The sequence below is a fragment of the Carcharhinus amblyrhynchos genome, chromosome 27, assembly GCF_965287045.1.
Source record: "Carcharhinus amblyrhynchos chromosome 27, sCarAmb.v2.hapA, whole genome shotgun sequence".
NCBI lineage: Eukaryota > Metazoa > Chordata > Chondrichthyes > Carcharhiniformes > Carcharhinidae > Carcharhinus > Carcharhinus amblyrhynchos.
In genome coordinates, this window is record NC_137350.1 from 38,298,753 (window position 1) to 38,326,567 (window position 27,815).

The window sequence follows — 27,815 nt, forward strand, 5'->3', positions numbered from 1 at the left end:
TAAAATCTGAAGATTTTACCCATATGGAATAATTGAAATTTAAATTATCCTTTGGTGCTTTAACTTTGATAACCTCTCACGAAACACCCACGATCAAGTACAATTTACAACCTTGTTTTTACAGTGACGCTGTTTGTATTTTTTAGAGTTGTTTTAAAATATCCATTCACCAAAGCAGCAAAGTTTTAACATTTCCAAAAATATGCAGAGATTATGACATGTAAATGCGGGTAGAAAGCAGAAATACCTTGCACCGTTGCAGAATTTTAAAACCAATGGTTTTTCAAGGCATTGTATAAAGAGGGTACACGGCAGCCAGACACTTTATTGCCTGTCTGTATACATTTTATGTGCGAACAGACAACTGGCTGACGAAAAAAAGAGACAGAGGCTGGGGTGCCTCTTATAACAAACAGCAAAATTGGAGCGAGGGAGAAAGATTTCCCAACTGAACATAAACAAAGGGGCAACAGCTTTTACTCCAGGAATCTGAAGTTTATTTGACGCGATAAGTCGAAATTCTTATCATTGTTGGGTGAGTAAAAGAAAGTAACAGACAAGTTCAATTTCGGACTGGAAGAAACACTTTTTTTATTTAAAATCGATAGATTGAACACATTGCAGTGGAGACGCCGATTTTAGCGGCCTGTTGCTCACCCCCACCCCAATAAGGTAGCTACGGTCTCTATTCTGGAACACATTTTTATTGGACTTTAATCAGCAATTATGCTGGTTCAGAATTATTCACTTGCAAGCTGAGTTTTTAACTTGACAAAACAGCTCGTCTGTAGATGGGACCGAATGTCGAAAGCCCTGTGGTTCTAAATAACTTTAAACGCTGACGTGACAAACCTCGCATTAAGTTGAATTCAACATTCAGTCTTGAGTGTGAGGGCACTCGCGTTCTCTTAGATATCTACATTCAGCTTGTGGATTACACCGAAATTCCTCGGTTGTATAAACTTACCCACAGATATTAATAATGTAGATACATTTGTATTAGACCAGAATTAGTTTTGAAACCACATGGACTGCAGCATGAATGGTCAACAGGAAATAAAGTTCATATTTTTTGATCGCTGAAAAGCAACTTCACGCTTTAATATTCAACACAATAGATTTAAAACCCATGGCGCACTTCAAGAAACGTTTTAAAGTTATAAAGCAACGATTCACGGAAATGCTTAACTTGCTACACCTTCCGAATATTGCACATTCACAACGGACGCCGTATATTACATTGTTTCCTTTCAGCATTAATTCTACTAAAAAAGTCAAACCGTGTGTATCGATGTTTAAATGATACAAAACACAATTTAAATGATCCCAGTTAATGAAACCCTCCCCCCATTTCCATTTAAGCGCGGTGCAGGACAATTGGGCTTTAAAGTCGCCCGTATCAGAAAGAAAAGCTTGATAAGAAAACTAGATTGCAGAATTGAATATAATGTTTCTCAAAATAGGAAAGTACTGAAAATTAAGAAAAAAAATTAATAATATTTATTCTTTCCTACAATCCCAAAGGAAAATTTGTTGCACGAAAGATTACGTTGTATTGCATTCAAAGTTGCGCGTGAACTTCAAGATCTTAAATGTTAGATAAACACAATTCCACAATGCAATTTCAGGATGCGATAAATATTTGAATCGGGAGCAATGTCAACGCAAGATATTCATTGAATAAGAAAAGTAGGATATGTTCTGACCCTTTAAATAGAAGTAAAATTCCAAAGATATTACTAATAAACGATTGTTCGGGACTGTTTTTAAATGTTCAATTTCTCAATCTATGTAACATACTGGAAACGTATTCATCAGTGGAAAATTCTAAGTTAATTTGGGGAAAAGAAACTTTTGCCCATATTGGGAATGTAAATGTATAAACAGTCACACCCACAACAATCTCCCCCCCCCCCCCCCAAGTGTGCACAACACTCCCTCCCTCTCTCACAACCCTTTCCTACCATCTCAGAATCTCTTTGAATTTAACTTTGTAGGCACTGGAGTTTTGCAACACTTTTATGGGCAAGTGCTTGCTTATGCGGTTCCATGTTCTGTTTTGTACAACCATTGCAAGTGCTATGTATTAACTATACATAGGTTTCCAAGAATAGGGAACTTATACATTTCACATCATAAACCAGTGCGCAAGCAAGTTGCACAATGTTAATTCAGCAAAACTCCATGTTATTCCAACAGTTGATTGGAGAGAAAGGAGATACTAGGCAAACAGAAGTGTGACAATTCTCCAGGTCCAGATGGATTATGGCTGTAGGTATCCTGTTACATAGAAAGCAGATATCAGAACTATTAAAAGCCAAATTGGGATAAAACATAAAGAAATGGAACAGATCCAGTAGCATTACCGACGCCAAATACAATTCCTGTCTCCAAAATGTGTGTTGGAATGAGTTGGGGGAATTATTAACCATAGAAAAAAGGATTATACCTTAACATCGGTGGCAGGAATAATCATAGAAATCATAGAAACCCTACAGTGCAGAAAGAGGCCATTCAGCCCACCGAGTCTGCACCGACCACAATCCCACCCAGGTCCAATCCCCATATACTACCAACTAATCCCTCTAACCTACACAACCCAGGACACTAAGGGGCAATTCAGTATGACCAATTAACCTAACCCGCACATCTTTGGATTGTGAGAGGAAACCAGAGCACCTGGAGGAAACCCGCATAGACACGGGGAGAATGTGCAAACTCCACACAGACAGTGACCCAAGTCGGGACTCGAACCCAGGTCCCTGGAGCTGTGAAGCAGCAGTGCTAACCACTGTGCTACCGTGCCGCCCAAAATAATACCAGAAGATTTGTTTAAAAAAATCAGTTAACAAGATAAACAGCAGCATTTATTTCGAAAAAGGAGAATCGCGTTTAAACCACCCTCTTGAATTATTGAAGAATAGACAAAAGCAAACAATTGGACATTTGGGCTTTTTTAATGTTTTTGAGAAGGTGCCACAAATTGGGCTCTTGACAAACATCAAGTTGTGTGGATCCAGGGGCCACATAACATGAATTGAAAGATGGCCAAAAATTAGAAGACAGAATAGAAGTAATATGAAGATTCTCGGCCCGGCAGCAAGTGGACAGTGTAGTTCTGCAGGAATTTGTTGCATGACAAATACGTTTGGGCATTATGGGTGCATGCATGACTAAAAGTAGCAAGACAAGTCTCTAGCACTATGAAGCTTGCAAACAAAAATATTGGGGTGCACCAGTAGATAATTAAGCACAAATGCAGAAGATAATGATAAATGAAAATAGAACCTTTGTTAGACCAAATATGGAATATTCCCACACTAAAAAATGAGATTGCTGCACAGAGAAAGTTCAACAGTTTTTACAAGAATATTATTGGAATTGCGAAGATGCAATTTTGAGGCAAGATTGAACATTCTCGATCTCTTTTCTCTGAACAAGTTGAGGCGGGGGGAAGACAAGATGAAAGGTCGAAAATTAGGGTAGGGTTCAATAGGGTGGGGAGAGGGGAGTCTCCTACCCTTGAGTTAAGGGGTACAAATAGAGGACCGTCATTTACTGGTGGGAGAAAGAATCTCGGAGCGATATCTTTACGAAGTAGCATTGAGACAGAAGGGGTGGGAAAGAGATGTAGGGTCTGACTTGGAAGTGGAGTGGAGCATCATGAGAAGCATCTGTGCTGCAGATTCTGTGTAATTCTAGTTCAAGGACAACACTTTAAAAATGCTGCAAGTTACAAAAGCATTTTTTAAACGAACAGTAGATATGTAGTAGGCAATCTTGCTGTCAGTCTATTCACATCGGCAACCGAGGCTCGAATCACAGTGTAGCGCTAGTGCATTACGGTCACAATTCATGAAGTTGCACTTAATAATGATATCCTTGGATATGCTGAAGCAGTCTAGTCATGAGGACTTTCTCTGAATTGCACTGCATTGCAGGAAAACGAATACGCTGTCCAGGTAATATCTCAGAATCGTTAACGAATTATGCATCGTATATTGAAAAATGTGTCGGTGGTCCTAATTAATTATATCGAGACTTAAATGTAATGCCGAGAATGAACGTTGAAGGCTCAGATTCAGGGTAGAATGCAGGTAATTACCCAAGTGGCATATCCGCTGCCCAGTCCTCTTTTTATAAATTCCGCCTTGTTTAAAAATTATAAGACAATGTATGAATTTATTGCATCTTTATTTTAATGATATTTTAATTTCCTGAGAATGCGTGTATCAGTGCCTGCCGAGAAGTGAACTGAAATTGGGCCTATGACCATTTAGTTAAAAGACGGAAGGGTGCAAAAGCCACATCAGGTCATATGAAGTTCCTTCTGCGCTTTGAGGTTAAACATTCACGTACTTGCTGGCATTCTGTCACATTTTTCACATTAACTTCTTTATTATACGTGCTTTCAGTCATAAAATCAGGGCACACTGGGTACACTTGGTGACATAAACAGATTATTATATCAAGAAGAGGAATGTGCCATTGCCTCCCGGGCCAACTGATGGCGAGCCAAGGACCTCAAATGATCCACTGTCCCACAGATGGCTCTCAACAGATATTTAAAGCGAACAGTTTATTAATTATTAATCTTAGAATTGTTAGTTGTAATAAAGTTAAACATATTTCAATTATGAGAACTGTCTCGTGGATTCACCGTTGTGGCACCTTATTTGGGAACGCAGTATAATATGTAAAAATTAGTAAAGCTGGTTTAATAGACATTCCGTTGCAAATTGCTTCATCAATAACGTATTGCCATGTAAAAAAGCGTCTGATAATGCAAAATTCCCTAAAGTATGTGTCTAATTATTTCCACTGAAAATTAAACACTTCTACACTTGTTTCTATTTCTGATCTATGAATCAGGAGGAAACTGTGTGGCGGATCATCACATGACAAGCTGATCAAATTCTCTTCTTACCAATTTTACAGGCTGACCCTAAAGGCCCAGAATAGCAGATGCGCCAGAATTTAATTCCACTTAAGGATCCAGCTGATTTCATATAGTTCGCATTCTAATGTTATTTAAAGGAACAAGCAATTCTTGGAATTACTAAACAGAAGTTATTTATTTGTTGAGGTGGAAATGGCCATGTGCTGCCTTCCATCCAATCGAAAAAAAGAGTCACCACTGAAAGAGTTCGGGATGCCACAAAATACTTTTGTACTTATACTGATCCGCTTATACCCAGAATGTAACAACAAATAAAGCACTGTTAATGTTATAATCGTCTAAATAAGCTTCTCAGGAGCAATTAACAGATAGAATTGCCCCTCGTGAGCCACATGAGGTGATAAAAGAGCAGATGATCACAAATTTGGTTACGGATGTAAATTTGAATCGGCGCCTGGGCGGCACGGTGGCACAGTAGTTAGCACTGCTACCAAACAGCGCCAAGGGCCCGGGTTCAATTCTGGCCTTGGGTGACTATGTTGAGTTTGCACATTCATCCCGTGTCTGCGAGGGTTTCCTCTGGGTGCTCCGGTTTCGTCCCAGACTCCAAAGATGTGCAAGTTATGTAGATTGGTCATGCTAAATTGCCCTCCAGGATCAGGGGGCTGAGCACGGTAAATGCGTGGTGTTACGGGGAGACAGCCTCACTGGGATTGTTGGGGTGGTGTAGGCTGCTTCTGCTCTGTAGGAACTCTATGATTAGGAAGATTTAGGAAGGCGAGCTTAGGCTTTCAATGCATCTGAATTGGGATGTAGAAGAGGCCAGAATTACGTGAATTTTCACATCGGAAGGACGTAAGGTTCGGGAGAGAGGCTGCTGGAGCAGGAGGTGGTGGCGGTTGCAGAGGTAAGGAGGGGCGAGGTTATGGAGATATTTAAATTCGGATGAGAATTTTACGATTGAGATGTTGGCTAACTCGAGATCAGTTAGTTCAACAAGCACAAGGTGGATTGAACTTGGTCCAAGTTGAGCCTTTTTGAATGGCCTCAAGGTAATGGTGGGGGGTGGGGAGGCGCGGTAGGAGACAGGAAGCCAGTCTGGAGTCTTTTGGGATAGTCAAGTCCAGAAGTAACAGAGGGAAAGTTTAGGGTTTCACTAGTAAATGAGCTGAGGCGGAGATGACGTTAGCAATGCTATGGAGGCTGAATCAAACAGTCTTAGTGAGGTTGTGGATATGTGTTTGCAAGCTCTTTCCGGTGTCTAATATGACATTAAGTTTTCGTATTGTCTAAGAGAACCTTAAATAGTTTCCTCGGAGAGGAGTGAGGTCAGTGGCTCTGCGGGGACAGAATGTAATGCCTCTGCCTACCCAATACTTCGTTGGAGGAAATTTCTGCTCATCTAGTACCACTCTACAAACATTTTTCTTTTATAAGAAATGGTGGTGAATTGGCACTGGATGTTTTCAGCTTACGCATGGAAAGGACATACCGCTACAGAGACTCAATATGCGCAAAGATGATTCAAATCACCATATTGCTCACGCGTATTTAGCATACGCCTGGCGTGTACCAAACATGTACTGAACATGTAGTCTTGATGTACACTACGTGCTTATCATGGAACCAGCGTGCAGTAAACATGTGCCCATCATATGTTGACCACAGCCAGCATGTAACCTCTATGCACCTAACAAACCCATCATGGGCCTAACATTGGACCAGCATGCACTGGCACCGACTCAACATGTATCCAACTTGTATCCATTGTGTACGTGGTATGTATCTAGTCTATTCTCACCAGGTTCCATTATGCATTCTGACCGCACTCGACATTTCCATGCCATGTACGTAAATCGTGTCCAACGTATACGTAGTGTACACATGGTGTGCGTCCAGTACGTTTATAAAGATATAAAGATGTATTTCTTTGTCAACATTCTGAAAGATTTTCTGTGTCCCTCTCCCTGTCCGTTTCTGATACTTTCGTCTGTGTCTGCCTGTCTCTTCTTACCTGTGTCTCTCTTTCTCTCCTTGTCTGTGCTTCTCTCTCCTTATCTGTGTGTCTCTCCTTATCTGTGTCTGTCTCTCTTTCCCTCTCCTTGTCTGTGTCTGCCTCTCCCTCCCTCTCCTTATCTGTGTCTGTCTCTCTCTCCTTGTCTGTGTCTGTCTCTCTCTTTGGCTGTGTCTGTCTCTCTCCCTCCCCTTGTCTGCATCTGTCTCTCTCTCCTTGTCTGTGTCTTGTCCCTCTCTCCTTGTCCGTGTCTTTCTCTTTCTCCACTATTCTCCGTCCTTATATCTCCCTGTCTGTGTGCCTGTGGAAAGTTGAACTGAAGTCATTAAATGGGTGTGGGGGGAAGCTAAGAACCATCGTGACGCACGATGCCAATTGTTTCTTTGCGACTGTCGGCTACAACAAGATCTCTCTCCCTCTCCTGTTGAGTTTAAACTTATTTGTTTTTTAAACTAAAACTAATTGATTGGACGAAGGTCAATCCAAAAATTCAAGTTCTTACTGAATTGTCGGGGGTGGCGAGGGGTGCGGGAGGGGAGGGGGTGGGGGGGGGGGGTGTGTGTGGTGGTGGTAGTGGTGGCTGGGGGGTGGGGAGTGAGAACTGGAGCGGCCATGTTGACCCTCGGACAAAATCCTGCAAACTTTTTAAGGGCTGACTGGCTTTGCTTCCACGCGAGATCCAGTTTGTGATGCTCAGCTTCCCAAATATAGAGTTGAACTGGGAGAGACCAGAACGCTATGCGGTGAAATGAACGGGTTTGTGGGGACAGTAAGTTCAACAGTGTATACAAAAATCTGTACAAATTTTCCACAGCCCATTCTTCTTGAGATGGAGTTTTGATCATTTGGGCTTTGTTCATCACTGTGGTTTAATCTCTCGGCTAAATTTATTTCTCTGCCACGTCCATTTGTTTTGGTGCGTTTATATCAATGAAATCAGGTTTAGATTTCTCCTCGAGATCCTTGCGATAGGGAAAGAGACATAAGCATTTTCTGACAATTCAATTAATGATCCATATTTTCTATTTTTTGGCTCTCTGATACGTTACGATCTCATTCTTCCCTGCCTGTGCCCCCCCCTCCCCCAGCCCCATGATGTACAGTTATCGATTCAGTTTTCATTTTTTCCACGTCTTTCTCTGACTTCTATCTTCATGCCTCTACCTCCGACTGTCTGACTCTCCGCCTTTTTCTGTCCCCGCTGCCTGGTCTCCTTAATAAAAAAAACTACCATGACTGAGCATTCATAATTAAAAGAGGAATTGTATCATCCTGCCCAAAATGATAATATTCTTTCCTTCAAGGATGCTGCTCGATTCACTGTAAAATTCTGCTTCCATGTTTTTTTTAACCTTCTCACTCTGTGTCCTCGTCTCCGCATCTTCCTTTTCTTCATCCCCTTGTCTCGCCTTCATTCTTTCCCATCTCGCTTTTTATCTTACCTCTCTTTCTCTCTGTCTCTTTCTCAGAAAATCCAGCAGCTTTAAATGCCTAACCGCCTTTTCTTCTTCTGGTCTAATAAGCACTGTCTTTGAACTTCCTTCAGGTCAAGGTCACCTTTGACCCCGAGGTCAAGACAAGCACATTCCATTAACAGAACAAACTTCTAAAACACTCCGCAAACGGATCAATTTCACGATCTGTTAATGGTTCCAAGTGGCCTCAAAGCAGAAGAAAGAAGAACAAAAAAAAGTTCAACATTGGCGCTGGATTTTCCCATTGACGGAAAGTGAATCTATTTAGTAACAATCTGTGTGGAAGATGACTCTTCCAGCGACTGACGCAGTAGGTAGTCTTCTGTAACCTTGCCATGTTACGCCAATAAGAGACAACAACCGTTGCCATGGCTACAGTTAGATTTCACTGATCTTTAATAACATGTTAACGACTCATTTTGAAATGTACCTTCCTTGGCATAAATCCCACTGATTAAACGAGGCGGAAAGTACACACCGCACCGACTTCGTATAAATACAACAGCCGCCTGTATAAGCCGAAGCGTTCTTTTGAAAAGCTTAACAGTAACGGCAGGAAATCTGCATAATGCGCAGGGTGGCGCAATCAGCGTCAAGCCCTAATAGCAGTAATATTATGCACTGTGCTATCAACTCTGCAGCGGGCATTCGAACGGCGAGAGGAAACGAGCACAGCGCCTACGGCCCATGGTCATTGAGGGGTTGGAGAAATGCTGCACTAAAGCAACAAATGAGTGTCTGGGGGAAACCTCTAAACAGACCGTAACAATCTGACAGGTGAGTGACTGCACGTTTCTGGTAGTCAGAGGTTACCTCTGGCGAGAGAGGGATTCTTGGACGTAATGTTTTGGGCCCTGTGTGGATTATTGAAGCTTTTATTAAATTGAAACGGGAGATTGATGCACACCAGGGCGGGAATAACACATCAGACAAATTACTGGCAGCCAGCAAACCAGAAAATCCAGATACCTCGGGAAATCAGAACCCTGCTGCCTTTATATCGGACTCTAACTCCTTCACTGCATTTTCAGAATTCTCGCGCAGTAGTATAATTCCCCGGGGCCTCCTGCTTAGCATTCACCCCCACTTTGATTTTTAGTTCCGCAATTCCACCTTGTTACAGAAAGAACAGCAAATATCGCAACTGAGCAAATGTTCTACGAACTGCGTTGATTTGGCTTCTATCTTCCATTTCAGTAAGGTGTTTTGCTAACACCCGATGATAGAACTCCCAAGCTCGTTATTTTAGATTCCTAACTTTAAAACCAGCGTCCAGGTATCTTGTTATATGTTTGGTTAGATAAGTTTCGCCTAATTTGCTGCTGATTTGCGCTGTTTACAAACAATGCTCCAATTTATAATCAACTGTTTGATTTTCAGCTGCTCTATTGGGGTTCTAATGTTTGTTTCCGATCCCTGGCATGGGGAGTAGTTTCAAGTTTTTCAACAAAGTTTGATTTTACACAGACTTTCTATATTATGTTTAATTTTCGACACTGATTACAGAATGTGTTTAAGCATCGAAAAAATAAACACGCTCAACATTCTGCCTGATATTGTATTGCAGATGATCCGCTCTGCAAGAAATATCTTGTTTCAGTTATAATTTCAAGTGTAGAATTCACCATCTTCGTTGAAAAGGAGGACGAAAGTAAATGTTAATCTCAATATTGCTGCCAGTATTATTCACAATTAAAGGACTGATTCATTTCAGGTTAATCTGCTAATTATGATAATTCTGCTCGTTATCTTTATGTTAATCGAACTTTGGTGGATGTTGTATCGGGGAAAAATGTGCAGACTGATAAAAATGTTTTGCATCAGTGGAGTAGTCTGTTTTTGTTTTGTCGGTCACTAACTGAAAGCAGCAGGAAGGTTAGTCTGAGAGTTTGAAGTGGCTAATTGGAAAAATAGTAAAGAATGAAAGACAGTTTAATGTACAGTGATCTTTCAAAGTGGCATATATTTCCCGACCTTCCTATTTTGTAACTTAAAACTGCATGAATACCAACATCAACCGTTGACCCTGGTAGGAAGCCCCGGCACATCCTGAACAATTCACAGACAACCTTTCAACCACAGCTTTAAAAATAACTGGTCTGTTATTCTGTAATATATAAAGAGACAATCCATTCAAGACAGTGATCGCTTCCCCCCATATTCTAAATCGGTAGAAGTTAAACATCATAAAACACATAGACAAAAAAGCGATTCACATGTGAATGTTATTAGAAGCAATTAGGAGGCGAGTACTTTAGCTGTTTTGTTTTTGTATTTTCTTTTATAATTATAATAAATAGATGTGAACTAAGCCGCTGAAGTTGTGGTGTGCTATGGAATCTAACTTTGTTAGTGTTTTTTAATGCTACCAATAGAAGTACAAAAAATGCTTTTGTACCCTTGAATTTAATTGAATTGAATTCCAGACAGACGCATAAAGGCCAAGGTCTCCTTCGGCTCATTTGTGAAGCAACAGCGACCTCGAGTGGAAGTTTGAAGTGTTGCTGTTACTACTTCTTTTTCCGGTTTGTCCAGTGCTGTGTGAACCGATGACAAAATAGTTTCGATACGGAGACAATTTGCAAACAGAATTTACAAATCCCGAAGACTTATCATTCCCAAACCTTAAGCAGCCAGAATCTTTGACTACCTAATTGGATGTATAATCGGTGCAAAATTATTGACCTTTTTGACTTTTAGTACACCTTTATGGTGAGTCTCTTCTGCCTTTGCAATGTTTAACCCGATATGCATGTTAACAACTAACGCACAACTAACAGGGATACACAGCTTCTCGAATAATTTATATGGTAAAAATAAAAATCATGCTTTACGAAATTACCAGCCCCATTTATAAATTACATTATTCCAATGACTAAATTGAAACGGATAATGGAGAATATCTTTTAATAGGTTTGCATCATTTCTTGTGAAATGCCACATGAAAATCCTCAGTAAATGTCTTACAAAATCCTTCTAGCTTATGGAGTAAATATCGTCTCGCGAGCGACAGTGAAAGAGTCCATTATTTTCGAACAATGTGACAGTGTTTATTAATTTTGCAACACGGCCAAAAATATTTATTGAGGAAGAGCTTACATTTGATTTTGTGCAGTGAAATAGTCGCAACTTTATTTAAGTGCTGGACTGATTGAATGGTGGTTACACAATTATTTTGTGCAGAATCAGTTTACAGCCCCAAATATTCTTTGGAAGTCATTTATAAGGTAGTATGTGTATTAAATGCTCATAACTGCCTAAGGTTGCATGTGCGGACAGATAAGATCCTTATTGTTCCAAGTTCATGTTAAAAATGTAACTTTGATGATACCAGAAAGTCAACGTCGGCGAATTTATGGCAAGGATGTGCAAGGTTTGCTTACAATTAAGTAATATAGATAAATTATATAGCATAACGCGAACATGGAACCAATTAAAACAAATAAGCTATGTTATTCCTTTTATTCTACATGGAAATTCTCCTTCTCCATCTTTACCGAGATAAAATACCGTTGTTTGTAATGATTTAAAACTGGCTTTGAGATGGAATTGACATGGACGCATTTTTCTGACTGCTAGCTTGGCTAAGATGATCGGGTTATGTATAAGCCTTTTCGACCTGATAAAACTGAAAAACAGGCGACTGAGAAAATCATTTTAACTTTTATTTAAGCTTTAATTGAATGAATATTCTAATTTTCGTGCGGTAATAATAAGAACAATGACTAAAATCCAACTTTTAATTCTGCGTCATGTAAATGTCGCTTTGATGAAATCTCAAACGGGCTGAAAAAATATAGCTTAAATTAGTGAAGTCAAGACAATTAAACAACAGGTCTGCAGGTGTTCCGAATCTATAATTCTTCCTCCATTTACAGACAGAACACCTTGCTGTTACGGTGGCTGAGAAATATCTAAACGAAGTGATGTAAGGCTTTTTTTACGGAGAAATAGAAATGCAGTTTTCCATTATGCTAGAGTATCTTTAAAGCTTAGATGTTACATTGAAAAAACAGATTTACAAGTTTGAACGGCTGACTGACTGCAACAGGAGCCGTCAATGTCAAACTCAGTGTTAGTTCCTCGACGAAGAAAGAGAAATTGCTTATAGTTATACATGCTACCAAATAAACCAAGAGTTGAAAATAATGCAACCGTGATCCTCTGTGATTTCAGTTGAATGTTTTGCAAAGGAATGATGCTTTCTTGCTGTCCGTCTACACCTGAGACGGAAACGACCAGTTTCACGGATGTAGATTGTAGACAGATACATTTAGATACATTTGCAATCTTAGTAAATGCTGAAACTGCAAGTGTCTCCACTGCGAGAGGTTTTTTTTTAACTGATTTGCCCTTATCCAGCGTTAAGAGACGCAAACTTGAGATCATCATATCATTAATGTGGATTGGGTCCTCACGGCTCTAAATGTGCAAATTTATAAGGAAAAACACGTCTTCGAATAGCTTCGGCATATTTCTTTGTGAGAAACAAGTTCAGAGAGGAATAGGTGCAAATGATGCACTGCAGAGCCGTTGGGTACCGACAAATAGGCCAGTGGATGGATTTATTTGGACCATTAATAAGTCAGAAGTGTTGACCAGTGATCATTCTGCTATCTTCGTTCTATAAAACGGCAAGAACTCTGGCTTGATGCTGATGGGAAGCTAACAAACTGTAATTTACTGATGATCGCCCAATCAGTTGCCAGATCTCATTTAATTTAATGAACTCGGAATCTGCATTTCATTTGGAGACGCCATTTTCCAATTCAAGCACACATCACTCTCATATCTGAGTTGTACCTTTAAAAGTATCAATGGCTTTTAAAAAATGCCTGTTACAGTTCAATCTGGAACGTTGTTTAATTTATGTGAGAGGACAGGTTATTTTTGGGCTATATTACAGAAGCGTTCATGTATCTTACTGAGCCATTTTTAAACTAAGACGAAATGTCCAGGCCTCACTTTTGCGGGTGTCGAGTTTCTGTTTATTATCCTGGAGAATTATGCAGAACAGCTTTGTTTTACTTCAGAAGGAGCATGGAGGAGCCTCAAGTAGACTATGGAAAGAAAGATGCGGAGATATCGCCTCCACTTTGAGGGAATTGAAGTGGACACATGCGTAGGGTTGATTGGATTTGAATTTAAAAGTCCAAGGGACAAATAAGACAAGGACATCGAAAGATTCGCACAACAGAGGTGACCAGCAAGCTATAATTTATTGAACGAAGTTTGAATTTAACTGGGGAAAAGGTTGCACAGTTTTGCAATCATGGCTTAAAGGGCTGAAAGGGGGCAAATTATCACGTCATCTACAATTGGCAGAATTGTAGCAAACAGGTTGATAGAAAGACAGGCAAATAGTTAGATACAGAGGAGCATTCTTGACTAAGCTAGTTTGATTTATGCTGCCAGTAAAGGACATATTAATCACGAGCCGAAATGTGAACTGACTCCATTTCTTGCGGTTAGCCGTAAACCGATGTTTTGAGGGAAAATTTCTGTCGGAAAGTAGATTCCTGGTGCATTGTGTGGCCTGTTCCATGGTTTGTTTCGTTGTGTCGCGTTTCATTCATTTCATCCACGTGAGATCCCGAAATTAAATGTAAAAAAGAAGTGCCGAGATCCAAGTTCCGAACTTAACCATGACACCGTCTTCCTGTAAGTTCTGCAGTTTTAAACTATACTTTGAACGCTACTGATCGAGCTTTGATTGGTTTTCAAAGGAGTCTGGCTGGAACACTGCATAGTGGTTACGTTGCAACGAAATTACATCAAAGATGCAGAAATATCGCAAGAAGTTGAAATATGCCGGAGTGAAATGCACTTCTGTTTCAACATAATTTTAAGTTAGAAATCTATTAGTTATGAGGCACTCCGAGCTTACAATTGGCAAAATTGGCTAATATTTGTAAGTCAATATAGTCGGGTCGTTTCAAATTAACGTGGAGATTCCATCATGTTTTAAATGTATTAATATATACCCATCTTGGAAAATAAAAGACTACAGTGACCGCTTAGTAACAAATACGAATCCGTATTGTCAGCAACTATTGTGCAGAGACTCGAGTTCATCTTCCATTGCTTTAACTTTATTTACTGACAATCGGTTTTCTAAGAGAAAATTGGCAAGTTTCCTTGTTAGTCACTTACAGGGACTCCGCGTGAAGAAACTGAAAATGAACAGATTCGAATAGGCCTAAAATGTTGATGTTCCAACGTGGTTGTTAATTTTTACATCTAGATTTTTCTTGAGAACTATGTAGACATTATCACTGGAGCGATTTAAGAAGTTTGTTTTCTCTATTAAAGGAGCAGCACAAATGCAAATATTTGAATATTCGATAACATTACAATTTCACTGATATACCCAGTAGACATGTTCTATATGGGACAGTTCAGTATTTAAAATTCCCTACATTTCAACGAAAACGACCCCCCAACGACTGAGTAAGAGAAAAGCAGAAACAGAGAAGGTGAAGGTGCTGGGCGAGCGGGGGTAGGGGGGTGTGGGGGACTCGTGGAGGATAAGATCACAACCATTAGTCTGGAATCAGTGGTGAGGACCTTAGATGCAAAAGTCACGTTATTTAGATTTTGAATTATAAATGCTTGGAATAAGCCAGACAAAGCCATAAGTCTACAATATTAGTTTAGAACTAACTTTCCGTTAGCATTGACTGTCTATTGTTGAATCCCATACTATTATTTGGCATCGTGTAACAGACAGCAATATATACTTGCGTAAGTTTCGAGAGATCAGCATATGCATGAATTTCTCCCAGGCAATTAGTCTTCTGACGCCATTTTGCTGTAAGTGTCCATCGCCCTCCCTCCACCCACCTACCCCCGCCATTCACGCCCCCCCAGATCCCCACCCCCACTCCTCCCCAACCCCGCTCAGTGAGGCTCTATTAATGAGTCGCTACTGAACCGTGTTTTCAATCTAGGAAAATAATGTCACCCTTTCAAAAAGGTTTCTTCAGTTACATTCAACGTTGTGATTGCAATTCTTCCTTAAACAATCACAGCGCGGGGTTCCTGCTGCAATTGCTGTCACCGTAATTGTATAAATCTGATTTAAAATATCTTAGAATTATATATGGCTCATTTTCACCAAGCAGACACCAGCATCAGACGATGTTCTGCACTCAATACTGCCTCCGTGTTTTTTAATCGGCGCAATAATTCTTATCTTGAGCCTCTTGGATTCTGAGCTTTACATTTCAGAACGTTTGTGACCTCCGTGGTAAATTTCAACATTATCGGGATAAAGATAATTATGTAACATTTTTTTTAAAAAAAACTCTGTGCAAAGGTGTTCTTTGTGATGCTGTGGATGATACGCGTTATTTTAATTGTTCAAAATCCCCAAGGGTTTTATGGGAAGGGATGCAAAATAAATGTTATTTAAACTCAACACATATTTACCAAGCTAAATCCTGCCTTCTCAGCGGCGTATGTGTTAAAATTGGAAGCATGCACTGTTTACTAATGCCTACGTGCATGAATGCCACCTAAGTTCTTGTGTAAGAGATTGTGTTTTAGAGTTAAATAAGCGAACGGCTTGATGTGAGCTGTGGAAGCCAAAGTAATCACGAATAGTGGTTATAGTCATTTCACTTCTCTATTTACTTAGTCACATGTGAGGCAGGACTGTTCATTAAAAACACCCCAAATCCTATTGTTTTTGAGATTTATTTGACGCCTCCCTGTCCCCTTATGATTTCTAAACCCAGTTTCTACAATTTTTCGCAACAGGTTACGAATCCCTAATTTCGCCACTGTACTTTCCTAATAAAGTATGACAGCAGAAATTTTAACTTCTAACAGGCTCACTGATCATATACTCGCAAATATATCGCATGCAACCTTGGTTACAGTATCCACTGCATTGTGTCGATCAGTAGAAGTATGCAATGTTGTGTTCAGGTGAATCATAGAAAGTAAATGAGATTTCAGATCGCAGTTACATGCAGTATGGGTTGCACACATACTCAGAGATTTGCATGTAGTGTGGGAGCGTTGTATACAGTTCTGAGTCCTGCATTTGTGTTCCCGGTTAATTCGCTAATTTGGAGGAGGCAATGTTAGCTATTGACATGTCTTGCTGGGAGTTAGTGATGCAGGTTTCAGTGTGATGTTCTTCATTCAGATATTGCACTCCTGTCACTGTATAACGCTTATGAATCCACATTTGTCGACCTCTCACTTACAATACACCACGCTTTAGATTGTTTTACACGGCTGCCCAGAATACCGTACTCCGGGGCCTTGTAATGAGCTTGAGCCAGGATAATCCTCTGTTTATTCTCTCACAAGCAGCTCTCAGTCATTTCTGTGAAATTATTGCTGCAGGTTCGGGATGGAAAATTGCCCCCACGCGTGCCCCGTCCACGTGGCAATAACATGCTACAATCCCCTGTTGCTGCTCTGAAATATTACTGGGTTACAAATTGTGACTAAGTCCAGTTATCCATACAAAGGTGCTTTCTTTGCATTTTAGAGGATATGTTTTTCCGGGGGTGGGGGCGGCAAGCGGTGTGAGAAGTGTCGAATCTTACCTCCACCCGAATTAGTAATGGGCGAACCAATTGAGTTCCTGTCGGATTTCGTTGGCATTGCTTCCAGACGATGAAAAAATGTGCGGACTGTACACATTTAACTTGAGTCACGAAAACAGATTTACTTGAGGTTGAAAAGGACAATTGCTCCAAATCTATAGTTAGTTAGCCAGTTGTCAATAAAAATGCCCCTATCTGTCATCGTCAGATTTAATTTTTTTCTGTTCTTCAAATATTTACAGTTGGGAGCGTGAACCCCCCATGGGGTATTGTATTTCAAAGTTAAAACTTCATTTTCTGTTAATACAGATTTTTTTATACTGCATTGGCGTCTGTGCCTGAATTTGACAGATATAAAATATTCCACTCTCGGGAAACAGACAACTTACATTACCATTGCTTTTCTAAAAAAAACACTAGTTTAACTCAATTGCTGTTGCAAAACATGTTTGCACAGGAGATTTGATCTTAGTTGAAAACCTTAGGGGTGTATAAAGTCAGATTTAATGCTTATGTATAAATGACGAAACGATTGGCCTCTTGGTGCGCAGCTCGGCACAACTGTACTGTAAGCGTGAGATTCCTTTCCTTGAGACACAACATCCACATACTCATTTGTAAAATGATCTACTCGTTTATTTGTTTGATTATTTATTTATGCGTCCAATTCTCTAACTCGCTGGAGCAAATTTGAGTACAAGACTAAGTAAGTGTATTGAAGTATGTGAGACATTAAGAACAAATATAGGACTCAAGATCTTCCATTAAAAAATAGACAAAAAGAGGAAAGACTCCGGAACATAAAATCGAAGCTGTAGGAAGATATGTTGTCATTTCCAATTATTGAGAAACACAAGATGACAACAAGTTTGAGGAGCTCGAAGTGGAAAAATAGATCAAATGTAACTGCTGTTTTTAGAGCTAATTTTAAAGCTAAAAAGGATCAAAATAACTCTGCGGATGAAGGGAAACGTGGCTATTTCTGAACCCCTTCCCTTTTAATCCAACAGAGGACCAAGAGGTGAAGTTAGAACAAAAGTTAGTCATTTGTTGCAGGGTACAAGCTACTTAAGCTGTATATTGTCATACAGTATTGTATGAATGCTCAGGGATTGGAAACTGCAGATTCTACACCCTTGGACTATCATAATGTGAAAAATAGTCCCATTTGCAAATAAAGCAAGCATAAACTTTTAATGTCCTGTTGGTGCCTGTGTGTCAAATATATATACTTGACTTCACCTTAAGTTAACTTCTACTTCTATATTCCAGAAGGGATGTTGTAAATGCTACTTAATTTAATGTCATAATTAAAACCATAAGTTAGCATGTAACTGTTCTAATATGTTTATATGTATTTGTTTATCTGTCGCATTACTGTAAATGTGGATATTTCTGGAAGTGTAGTCAATATTTATTCTTCCTGAACACTAATATATTGTTTCTACAGGTACATTTCTAACTTCAACCTTCCCCTTATTTCCACTGAACCCTTACTTCAGTCATGGGTTCCCATGTTACCGACTTGGAAAAAGCACAGAGCTCCTCTAGCGTCCCTACTGTCGCCATACTGTCTGAAAAAAACTGCAAATAATAACCTTGTTCTGTTTTACTTTGTCATGGAACATGGCAACCACGTTCTTTAATTTGGACTGGTGAGCCTGCATTTGTGGACCAGGACATGATTCTGTCTAATTTGGTTATCATAGCTGAATTAACAATCTTGTATTTGTCACAATGACCGGGTGTTTCAGAGTCTCACAAATACGTCAATTTTCTTCTCATTTCTAAACCCTCGTGATGTAGGCGGAGCCTACGGGGGGCTGCCATGAATTTAATTGGCTGGCTGGGAGGAAGTTGAACGCAGCCGGCATCTGAGGAGTCCAAGTGAAATGTCAGTTTGATAAAGACCTTTTTTTTCCTTCCCCCCCCCCCCACCCCCAACCCCCCTCAGCAAATTAAGCTGCAGCTATGTCATGTTCGGAGAATTCAGCTCCCAGCTCCTTTTCAGTGAAGTCTTTAATTTGCTCCAGAAGGGCTGAACCTTATTGTCCTGGGGGTTATTTGTCCTCCAGGGCGAACCAGGGCTACGGGGTACAGAATTGGCAAGTTGGCCAATCACCTCATAAACAAGGGGAGATGAACAGCCAGCAAGGTATAGCTTTGGTTCCACATCAGTACGTGCCAGGCATGGCAGGGTGGGTAAACCAGTCACCATCCATCCACACAGGCCGACTTCAGCAGATAAACTCTTATTCCTTCACGTCCAGTGTGAAGGAAGAAGCCAACTATTGTTTATTAGACGGGGGTAAGCACTCGAAGACGCACCCTGAGGTCTCAGTCTTTCCAAGGGTGATTTCTGAAAGCTGCACAAGTGACAGTGGCAGCGTTCCCATACCCAGCTATTTCCGTTCAGAACCGAGCTATTCATCAAACAAACCGACGGATTACAACCCGCCACCGCCAGTCACAACTCCGTGCTCGATACAATCCAGCATTTCCTTCACTTCTTCTTTCGCCACGTCGTCCTCCTCAAAACCAGGTGAAAAAGAATCAAAAATGAGCACCGCCAAAGATCTGGGCCGCGGAGACCCGGGAAAGAACGCAGGGGGAAGAGAAAGTACATTCGTACAAGACACAGCCTCTTTCCAGTTTCGTGGTTCCGACAAAATCCTCCCCGAGAAGGAAATGAAAGGTGGGTAAAACCATGAACGAAAGGAAGAGAAACATTTACAGGGCAGTCGGAAAAGGAGCATATACCGCAATTTCATCCGCAGCAAGGTGACTTTATTTAGGTCATAAAGGAGCCTTTTTGTCCCCAGCACAATGATCCCTCAGTACAAATTAATACCTTGAGTAGTTTATAGGACTGGCCCCTTACGGCAGAGTAAATTACGTTTAAGTGCCCTTTTAAAGATCAAAACAGCGGACTGTTCCTCTCCTGAAGGCCACTCCTTAGTTGCAGTGGAAATCGCTGCAAAAGTCCCCAGTACAAACAACTCACCTAGGCTAAAACAATGAGCATTATCAAAAGCACGACATGCTTAAGAAGAATACTGCAGTTAGATCAAGTACAAAGGTTGCATTACAAAGGTAAAACATTATGTAAATGCAGGTATATACTTATATAGCTAAATGATTTTATGAACATAAATAATTATATGCACAGGTAAATGTTCACAACATGCATATGTATCATAATATAATTCCGTTAAATGCGTCTATCTATATGGCTGCAGATGTATATAATGCACGTATACACAGAGGTGAACTGATTGAACTGATCGGATAATTAATAATCTACCCGTTCGTATAGTTACCTCAGCATATGCAGCAATGTGTGTATATATGTGTGTAACATTGCTGGGATTGTTAGTTGGTGTAGGCATTTATAAAAACGTACACATGTACTGATGAATATTATTTTAAACGAATACACAAACAAATATTCGAGTTTAGAGTTTTGATGCAAACACTGCATTGGCAACCAGCGATGTTTAAAATAAATAATTGTGAGTGTTGATATATTGAATTTGAGTCTGACAGTTGCCAAGCAAGTATCCGAGCGACAGATTCGTGTATAAAAACAATCTACAAATGGAATTCTAAATTCTAAATTCCGAATGTAAATAAAATGAGCTAGGTGGCCCTGCGTGATGTCTACTTCAGCCCTATTTGTTACCATGGAGCTAGATTATGGCGCCTAAGAGAAATTACATCACACAGGGCTGCAGAGGTATTGCGGTAATATATGGGAACTTGCTGCTCAGTAAGTTAGAAATAAAAGAACCACAGGGGCAAACAAATTGAACGGACATGCTAATTTGTAATCCAAGGCACTCTAAATACTATTCTCTGGCAGGTATCTATGATTCCAATGGCTCTGATCTGATTCTAACACATGAGAAATGAAATGAGTATCAAAATAGTAATTGGCTGATTCTTTCTGAGGTAATCAATAAGACACATTTCTGCATCTTCAGAGGAAACTTTTCAGAAGAAGTAACTATAATCTCTAACCCTTCCACCTCCCAACGCTGAAACACTCCGCAGAAAAAAATGTGGATAAACACCAGGATGTAATAACTGGGAGGAAGTTATAATTAACGTGGGTCTACCATAACGGATTTCCTTCACCTCCTCTCAGACACATTAAATAATGAAACATTGCAAAGCAACGACTCTTCAGTTACGAAAAAGTCGGCAAACTCTTTGTAAAAACTTTGCAATCCCTAACAGTTCAAGTGGCTGGTTCCCGCTTTGTGTCTGTTTTGTATATTGTTGAGATCTAAACATAAATGGTGAACTGAAAGGGGCTCTTTTTAGCAAACATTGGTTTTATTGAGTGTTTACCCACACAATCAAATGACACAAACGAGGAAACTGTGCTAAGCATCAAGTAACAATGGGGTATACAAATGCGTTTATTGTTATGCAAATGTGAGACATGTTAAGCACACGTTAAACTTAGAATTTGAGTCAAAGTATTGTAAATAGTCATAGGTGCCCCCTTGGCCCAGTGAATACCCATAGAGCACCTCCGAAGTTAAATTATCTCCCAATTAAGGGGAGAGAATCCTGTATTTCATTCTTGTCACGTCTTGAACTGTGCATGGGCGCAATGGTGCATTCATTGAACTAGACGAAATCAGCAGTGAGCACTCAAACCATAGACTGGGTGATTCTGAATTGGGAAAGTTTTGTTCAACCTAACAACTAGACTTGATTGGGGACTGTTACAATTTACTGATATATTTTTTCTGCAGCTGTGGGGATCTCCTGATTTCTTTTCATCAGTTAGTTGATCTCAAAGAAAACATTCAGTCCTCGTTGACTTTTATTTCTTGTGTGGTGCAATATAATTGGGCAATTCCGATTTATTTAATTTTTTGCAACATATAATCCCTGTATTTTGTCTATTGCACCAGCTTAGCTGGTGTACCTAGTTTCAGGTTATTTGACTTTCATGGAATTTCCATTCTTAATAGATGTCAAAAACCTCTTAAGAGAAAACTACACGCTATTACAACAACGCTGCCGCCATCTTTGCTGCATTGAAGTAACGTCAGCTTCACACAAAGAACTAATGACGTGACAAAGTAGCTAATAAAGATGGAGGCCTTATATTGACTTGAAATTTTAACTCTTTTTAAAATTGAACTTGTACGTAACAAAGTGAAAGTTAAACGGAGAAGCTTATTGTCATTCACAGTGCTTGGTTAATTTCCACACAGTTTCTAATAATAATTAACCTGCTGTTATAAAATAATAAGGACGGTTATTTCATAAACCCGATAGCAGGATTCAGCCACACAATTTGCTGTATAATAAAGCTTTATAGCAAGCTACTAACATACTTTCATGAGTGAATAATTAGCTGTTTGCTTATAGCATAATATAAATTTGCATTGTAATATTTAACTGAACTCCGGGCTCTGTAGAGCCGTATTTCTTTCCAAGCCCTTGCTGTTCCGGTCACTTTAATCTTGTTGAATCATTATCCACATTTTAAATGCGTTCAGGTCTATTCACAGAATACAGCTTCTATCTTCATCTCGGGAGCCACCCCAACAGGATACAGCATTTAAACAGAAAATGTAGCACGTGATGTAACTTTCACCCATAGCACAAGAAACAACAAATTGACATGCAACATCTAGAAAAGAAAACTATTTGGAGAAGTCTAACGTGATTTCACACTGATTATCATATAGTTCTTTGCATTTTGGACCTTTCAGAACATTTGGTAGGCGCAGTTCAAAAGGGGAAAAAAATCGTCTGTTAATGCATATAAATGGATTCCTTCTGGATGGTCAAAGCAGGCACCAGCAACTTTCCTAATGTGAGCCCGGTTGTTAAAATTTGCGAATTGTTAAATACAAGCTTCTGGTAGTAAATAATGTTTAAGAAAAGGAAGGTCATGTGCAAATGAGTTTAATACTGGGGAATTACGATTGGATGCGGAGTATAAGAACATACGAACATAAGAAATAGGAGCAGGAGTAGGCCATCTAGCCCTTCGAGCCTGCCCCGCCATTCAATAAGATATAAAATACTACCCTGAGGCCTAAGCAAGAGTCTGGCCAATCAATATTCATGTGTGGGTCAAAAGCAATATACAGTGAATGATGAAAATCTCAAAGAAAAACTGAAAATGCTGAAAATACACAGCAGGCTTTGTAGCATCTATGGAGGGAGCGAGAACGAGTTATGATTTCAGGTCATTCTGATGCATGGTCACGACCTGAAATGTTCTCCCTCCACTGATGCTGCCAGACCTATTGAGTTGTTTGCAGCTTTTTCTACATATATTTCATTTATAACATCTTTGAACTGAAATTCAGATTTTTTTCTTGTATTTCTCCTTTGAAGCTGAATGAAATTTGGCTGGTAAGGAACTATCCCCTGCATCACATCCGCTGCTTTTTGCATGAGCCGAAAATTTAACCCATATCGATCCCTTCTTTAGGAGATTATTAGTTTGGCAAGTTTATGCATCTAGTAACTGAACGGATAAACCATTTCCTGTGTCCCATTGTTTTAAACCCTTTCAACAAAGTCAAAAGCGTGTCTGCTGTGTGGGCGTAACATGTTTTCTGATCCTGAAAACTATCTATTTAATGGTTTATCGCCTTTATGTCCACTCATATTTTAAGTATAGCATTTCATTAAAACACACTGTCGTTTTCTAGAAGCTCAAATAGCTTGTGCTTTATCAATGCAAACTCTAAAGATGTTGATAAACGTAGATTTGTATTTACAATTTGGAAACATTGAGCTTTTTCTTAATATTGGATTAGCTCATACAATTTCAATTCAAATACAACAATATTCGTGGCATCGACAATATCTGTCTTTTATACAGTAAGGTTATCCCAGAGATCATGTTACATTTAAAAACTAAAACTGCGAATTAATCTAAAAGATTATGTAGAAACAGTTCAACATAAAACATTTCATCACAAAACTTGTGAATGGCGTATTACATCATTAAAAATGTCAACTTTTGCATTAAAATTAATCAAAGGGATGTAAGATTTTCGGCAAATAATGCAAAATTAAAAGCTTGGAGAAACTTCATCTGACTTTCTGTTGAAAACATCTGTCCCTATGTTTGTGCTTTCCCGTCGCCTTTCCGAGAATGATCTCTTCCCCTCACTTACACAAGCCATAATCAAGTGAAAATCCAGCTTAAAGGCGAAATTGTAAGGTCTAAAGGCTATTTTGCAATGCAACCGTTCTGTTCTAAGACAAGCGTTAATAAGGTCGCCTGGTTTAAACATTAGTTCAGGAAAGTTAATAGGCGTTTAAATGCTCTGAGATAACCCAGAAATTAAATTTGTCTATTTTCAAAAATTGGTATTATTAATTGGAACTTGAGACGTATGGTCTGCCATGGTCAAGCTAATATTTAGCTGTATTTTCAACTCAACAATATGTTCGCAATTAATTTTTGGGACTTTTTTTGTAAGGGAAAGGAGTGCTATGTATTGTTTGTCATGTCTTATTCCATCATTTTCCATTTCAATCTCGTTAGCAATCGAATACTAGTGCAACCTGTATTATATCAAACCTTAGGCCTTCATTGTAGCTATTTACCCAAGTTCCCGATTCCTGTTTAAGAAAAGTTGGTGAAATTCTTATTTTGATACGATTTGAAGTTACATTAGAACAGGTAATGCTGCGGTCTGAAACAACATGTGCTAATGAGAATCAGGATAAAATATGAACTCGTTGACTATGTGCCGACAACCTTACCCCTCCCCGCTCTCAATTGGGATACCTTTATTGCAACCCCTGGTCTCGTTGGTGATAAAAGAAAGGGAGGAAGAACAGAATCCATTTTATTCTGCAGGTCGTTTGACAATTTGTTTTTCCCGATTGACAGAGAGTGCAAAGGCTGAGAATACGATAAACTGGCTGACGGCGAAGGGCGGAAGGAAGAAGCGCTGCCCGTACACCAAGCAACAGACACTGGAATTAGAAAAGGAATTCCTCTTTAACATGTATTTAACTCGAGAGCGCCGCCTGGAGATCAGCCGGAGCGTCAATCTAACCGACAGACAAGTCAAAATCTGGTTTCAAAACCGAAGAATGAAACTAAAAAAGATGAGCAGAGAGCACAGAGTTCGAGAAATATCGGCAACGTTCCCCATCTGATGAAAGAATTGGTGTTTTGCAAAATCAAACATATACGAGACGGTGGACGAAATAAAGCGTCTCGTCGAAGTGGTTGCTGTGTTACAACAATATTAATGGGGTTGGGGGAGGGGGAGAGGTTGCAAGTTCAGAAGTCTAGTCGCTAGAACAACATTAAGCCAGCAAAGGAGAAGGGACATAGCCGGATGAAGGACTTGCAAGTTCAAAATAACTGAACATAACAAAAAGTTACTGGTTCGCTGTTGAAACGGAACAATCTGAAGACTCATTTACTGGGCAAGCTCATTAATTGCCATCAGATAATTTAATATCCTATCGCTTTACTATGAGGAAAGGAGCTGAAAGAATGTTCCACAAATGCAATAAAACCTGACTTGCTTTATCCATTTGGTCCTTTTCTTGGATTTAATCGATGTATAGTTAATACCACATTTATGTTTTATGCTTACAAAAGTAATCATTTTAACGTCTGCCAGCCACTTCCTCTTACTGAGGGGTCACCAGAAAAATCGACACCTATTATGTATATACTACGCCATCTGCGTATGCATACTTCACGCACAAGAGTGAAGCGCTTGTTATTGTTTGAAACTAACCTCAAAATAGGCAGGCATATTGAAGCAATTAGAGGTCTATAATTATGGGAAATCCTCGTCTACCAAAGGGTACATTTTGAATTACTACATACTCACGGATATATGCATTATGATTCATCTTAAAACAAAGCTGTTTCTTAAAGTAATGAGAAGGTATAAATGTGAAAATCCATTTCCAGAGATGGTCGGCCTATCATGAATCCTTCGTGCTTTTTAGTATGCAAGAGCTGTTATTTATATAGGTTATTGAATGGGCATTGCAACAATAATAACAAATAATGTACAATTGTTTTCGTTGCTGTTACGTACATTCAGTAGATAAATTCACCAATTTAATATCGAGTATTAGTTTTATTATTAAAATGTTTCGAAGGATTCCAAAATTAACTTTATTGTTCTTTATCAATACACAGACACAGCAGTACATGAAAATATCCAAACTATGAATATTGCACGTGGGCTTCATAGCGATTATGATACTAATCTTTGCATTGTCAAGCGTATTTCATACCAAAACGTCTTAAAATGTTAACGATAAATTATTTAGGAGTGCATTCAGTGTATTGCAGATTAACAACATATTTTACCGTTCACTCGGCTTAAAACAGCATCTCATAACTGAAGGCTTGATTTACATAAGGATTTGCAGAAGACATAAAACATCAATTGGATACAAATTAATTAACAGAGGCTTTTAAAACTAAGAAACAAAAATCAAGATAGAACACTTTTTAATGATCTTATTACAATTGTTATGAGAAGGCAGATGCTTATACAGCTTTTGTGCCCCTTTGACTAACGTCAAATGACTGAAATATTCATGAGTTGGCCTCCACACCTGGCGCATATCCCTTGAAAAGGCATAGATTCCTGTTAGCTACTAGTTCAATTTTATTACTGAAAACTTCCATTGATCTAATTTTTAGTGGGGTGTAATTGGACACCAACCTGTTTAACAAGATTTAGTCCTAATTTCATGGTTTAATTTCTGATTCTGTTCCACACTGGAGATGTGACGTAAAGCTTCCCATCGAAATGTGAATGGAATGTGAAAAACCAATAAATTAACATGAACTCACAGTACAAATTGCAGCTTAAATACATCAGAAAACTGAAATAGATAAAATCCCTGGCAATTGCTTCGTCAGTCACTGATCTGGGGAAGATTAATAGTTGTTGATTTGAACTTCTGTTGCGTAAATGATGTGAATATACAGCAAACTGTTAAAATTCAACTTCAAACTTATTATGAGTGTCGATTATCATTCTTGCAGTGAACTACAATCTTACTGGAGATTATACACTACAATTAAAATGTGTTTGTGCTTAAGAATAATGTATCTCTCAAATGTTCATCAAACCGACAAACTATGATACTCTGTCCTCTCAATTAGTTTGGCATATGTCTTTTTTAGGTAGAGATTTTCAGATTGACAAATGTGTAATGGCAGATAAGATGTAATATTTATTTTTAAAACATATAAGGAAACTTGCTATACCAAAGACTTTAAGGTTCTTTCCATTACCTGATGTCTACTGCTGTGCACATTGAACTCCGCACAATTCGTTTGTAGGAGAGGGCCAGGAAAGAAACTGTTAATATTTGCGGACCATTCAGAAATAACTGTTAAAATAAATATTTTACCTTCATGGTGTAAAGTAAGTGTTGAAAGAATTTTTTTTGAATAGCATGTCCTGTATATTTCACGACTTAAATTGATTGCATTATTTCTGGACCTGATCACAGACTAATATTAAAATGCAGACATAAAAATAACAATAAAATTGTGTTTGGCATTTCTATAATTCTTTATTTTTTAATGTCTAAAAGCCTGTTAAGTTTTGTTGTGGCCATTTGCTCTTTAGTGGCTCTTTCATCAAGTCTGGCTCGAATATATCATGGACGTTGGTTGGCTGATTGTGAACCCGTGAAATTGACCTGAAATGGACAAGTTGATGGTTGAGAAAAAAAGGACAGGGAATTCCGATGCTTCCACCCCTAAAGAAAACCCTGCAGTTTGAAATTTATTTGGTATCCGGTGTCGGTGATTTAAATACCATCCAGACGGTTGTAACTGACTGTGGGCACTGACGATGCTCCAAGGA

At 39.2% G+C, this 27,815-nt stretch overlaps 1 protein-coding gene across 2 annotated transcripts; it reads left to right on the forward strand.

Moving 5' to 3' along the window:
* The first annotated feature begins 8,463 nt into the window (after nt 1-8,463).
* Nucleotides 8,464-27,515, forward strand: LOC145359317 (homeobox protein Hox-A10-like). Of its 2 annotated transcripts, none has more exons than XR_013889559.1 (2): nt 8,464-9,166; nt 24,842-24,953. XR_013889559.1 is itself a non-coding variant. In XM_080213913.1 (2 exons), the coding sequence occupies exons 1-2, from the start codon at nt 18,925-18,927 to the stop codon at nt 25,111-25,113; spliced, it is 996 nt and encodes a 331-aa protein (XP_080070039.1). In that variant the 5' UTR covers nt 18,913-18,924; the 3' UTR covers nt 25,114-27,515. The 2 variants fall into 2 exon arrangements, 1 of the variants encoding a protein (XP_080070039.1); XM_080213913.1 differs by lacking the exon at nt 8,464-9,166 and adding an exon at nt 18,913-19,648 and having other exon boundaries at nt 24,842-27,515.
* Nucleotides 27,516-27,815: the final 300 nt, after the last annotated feature.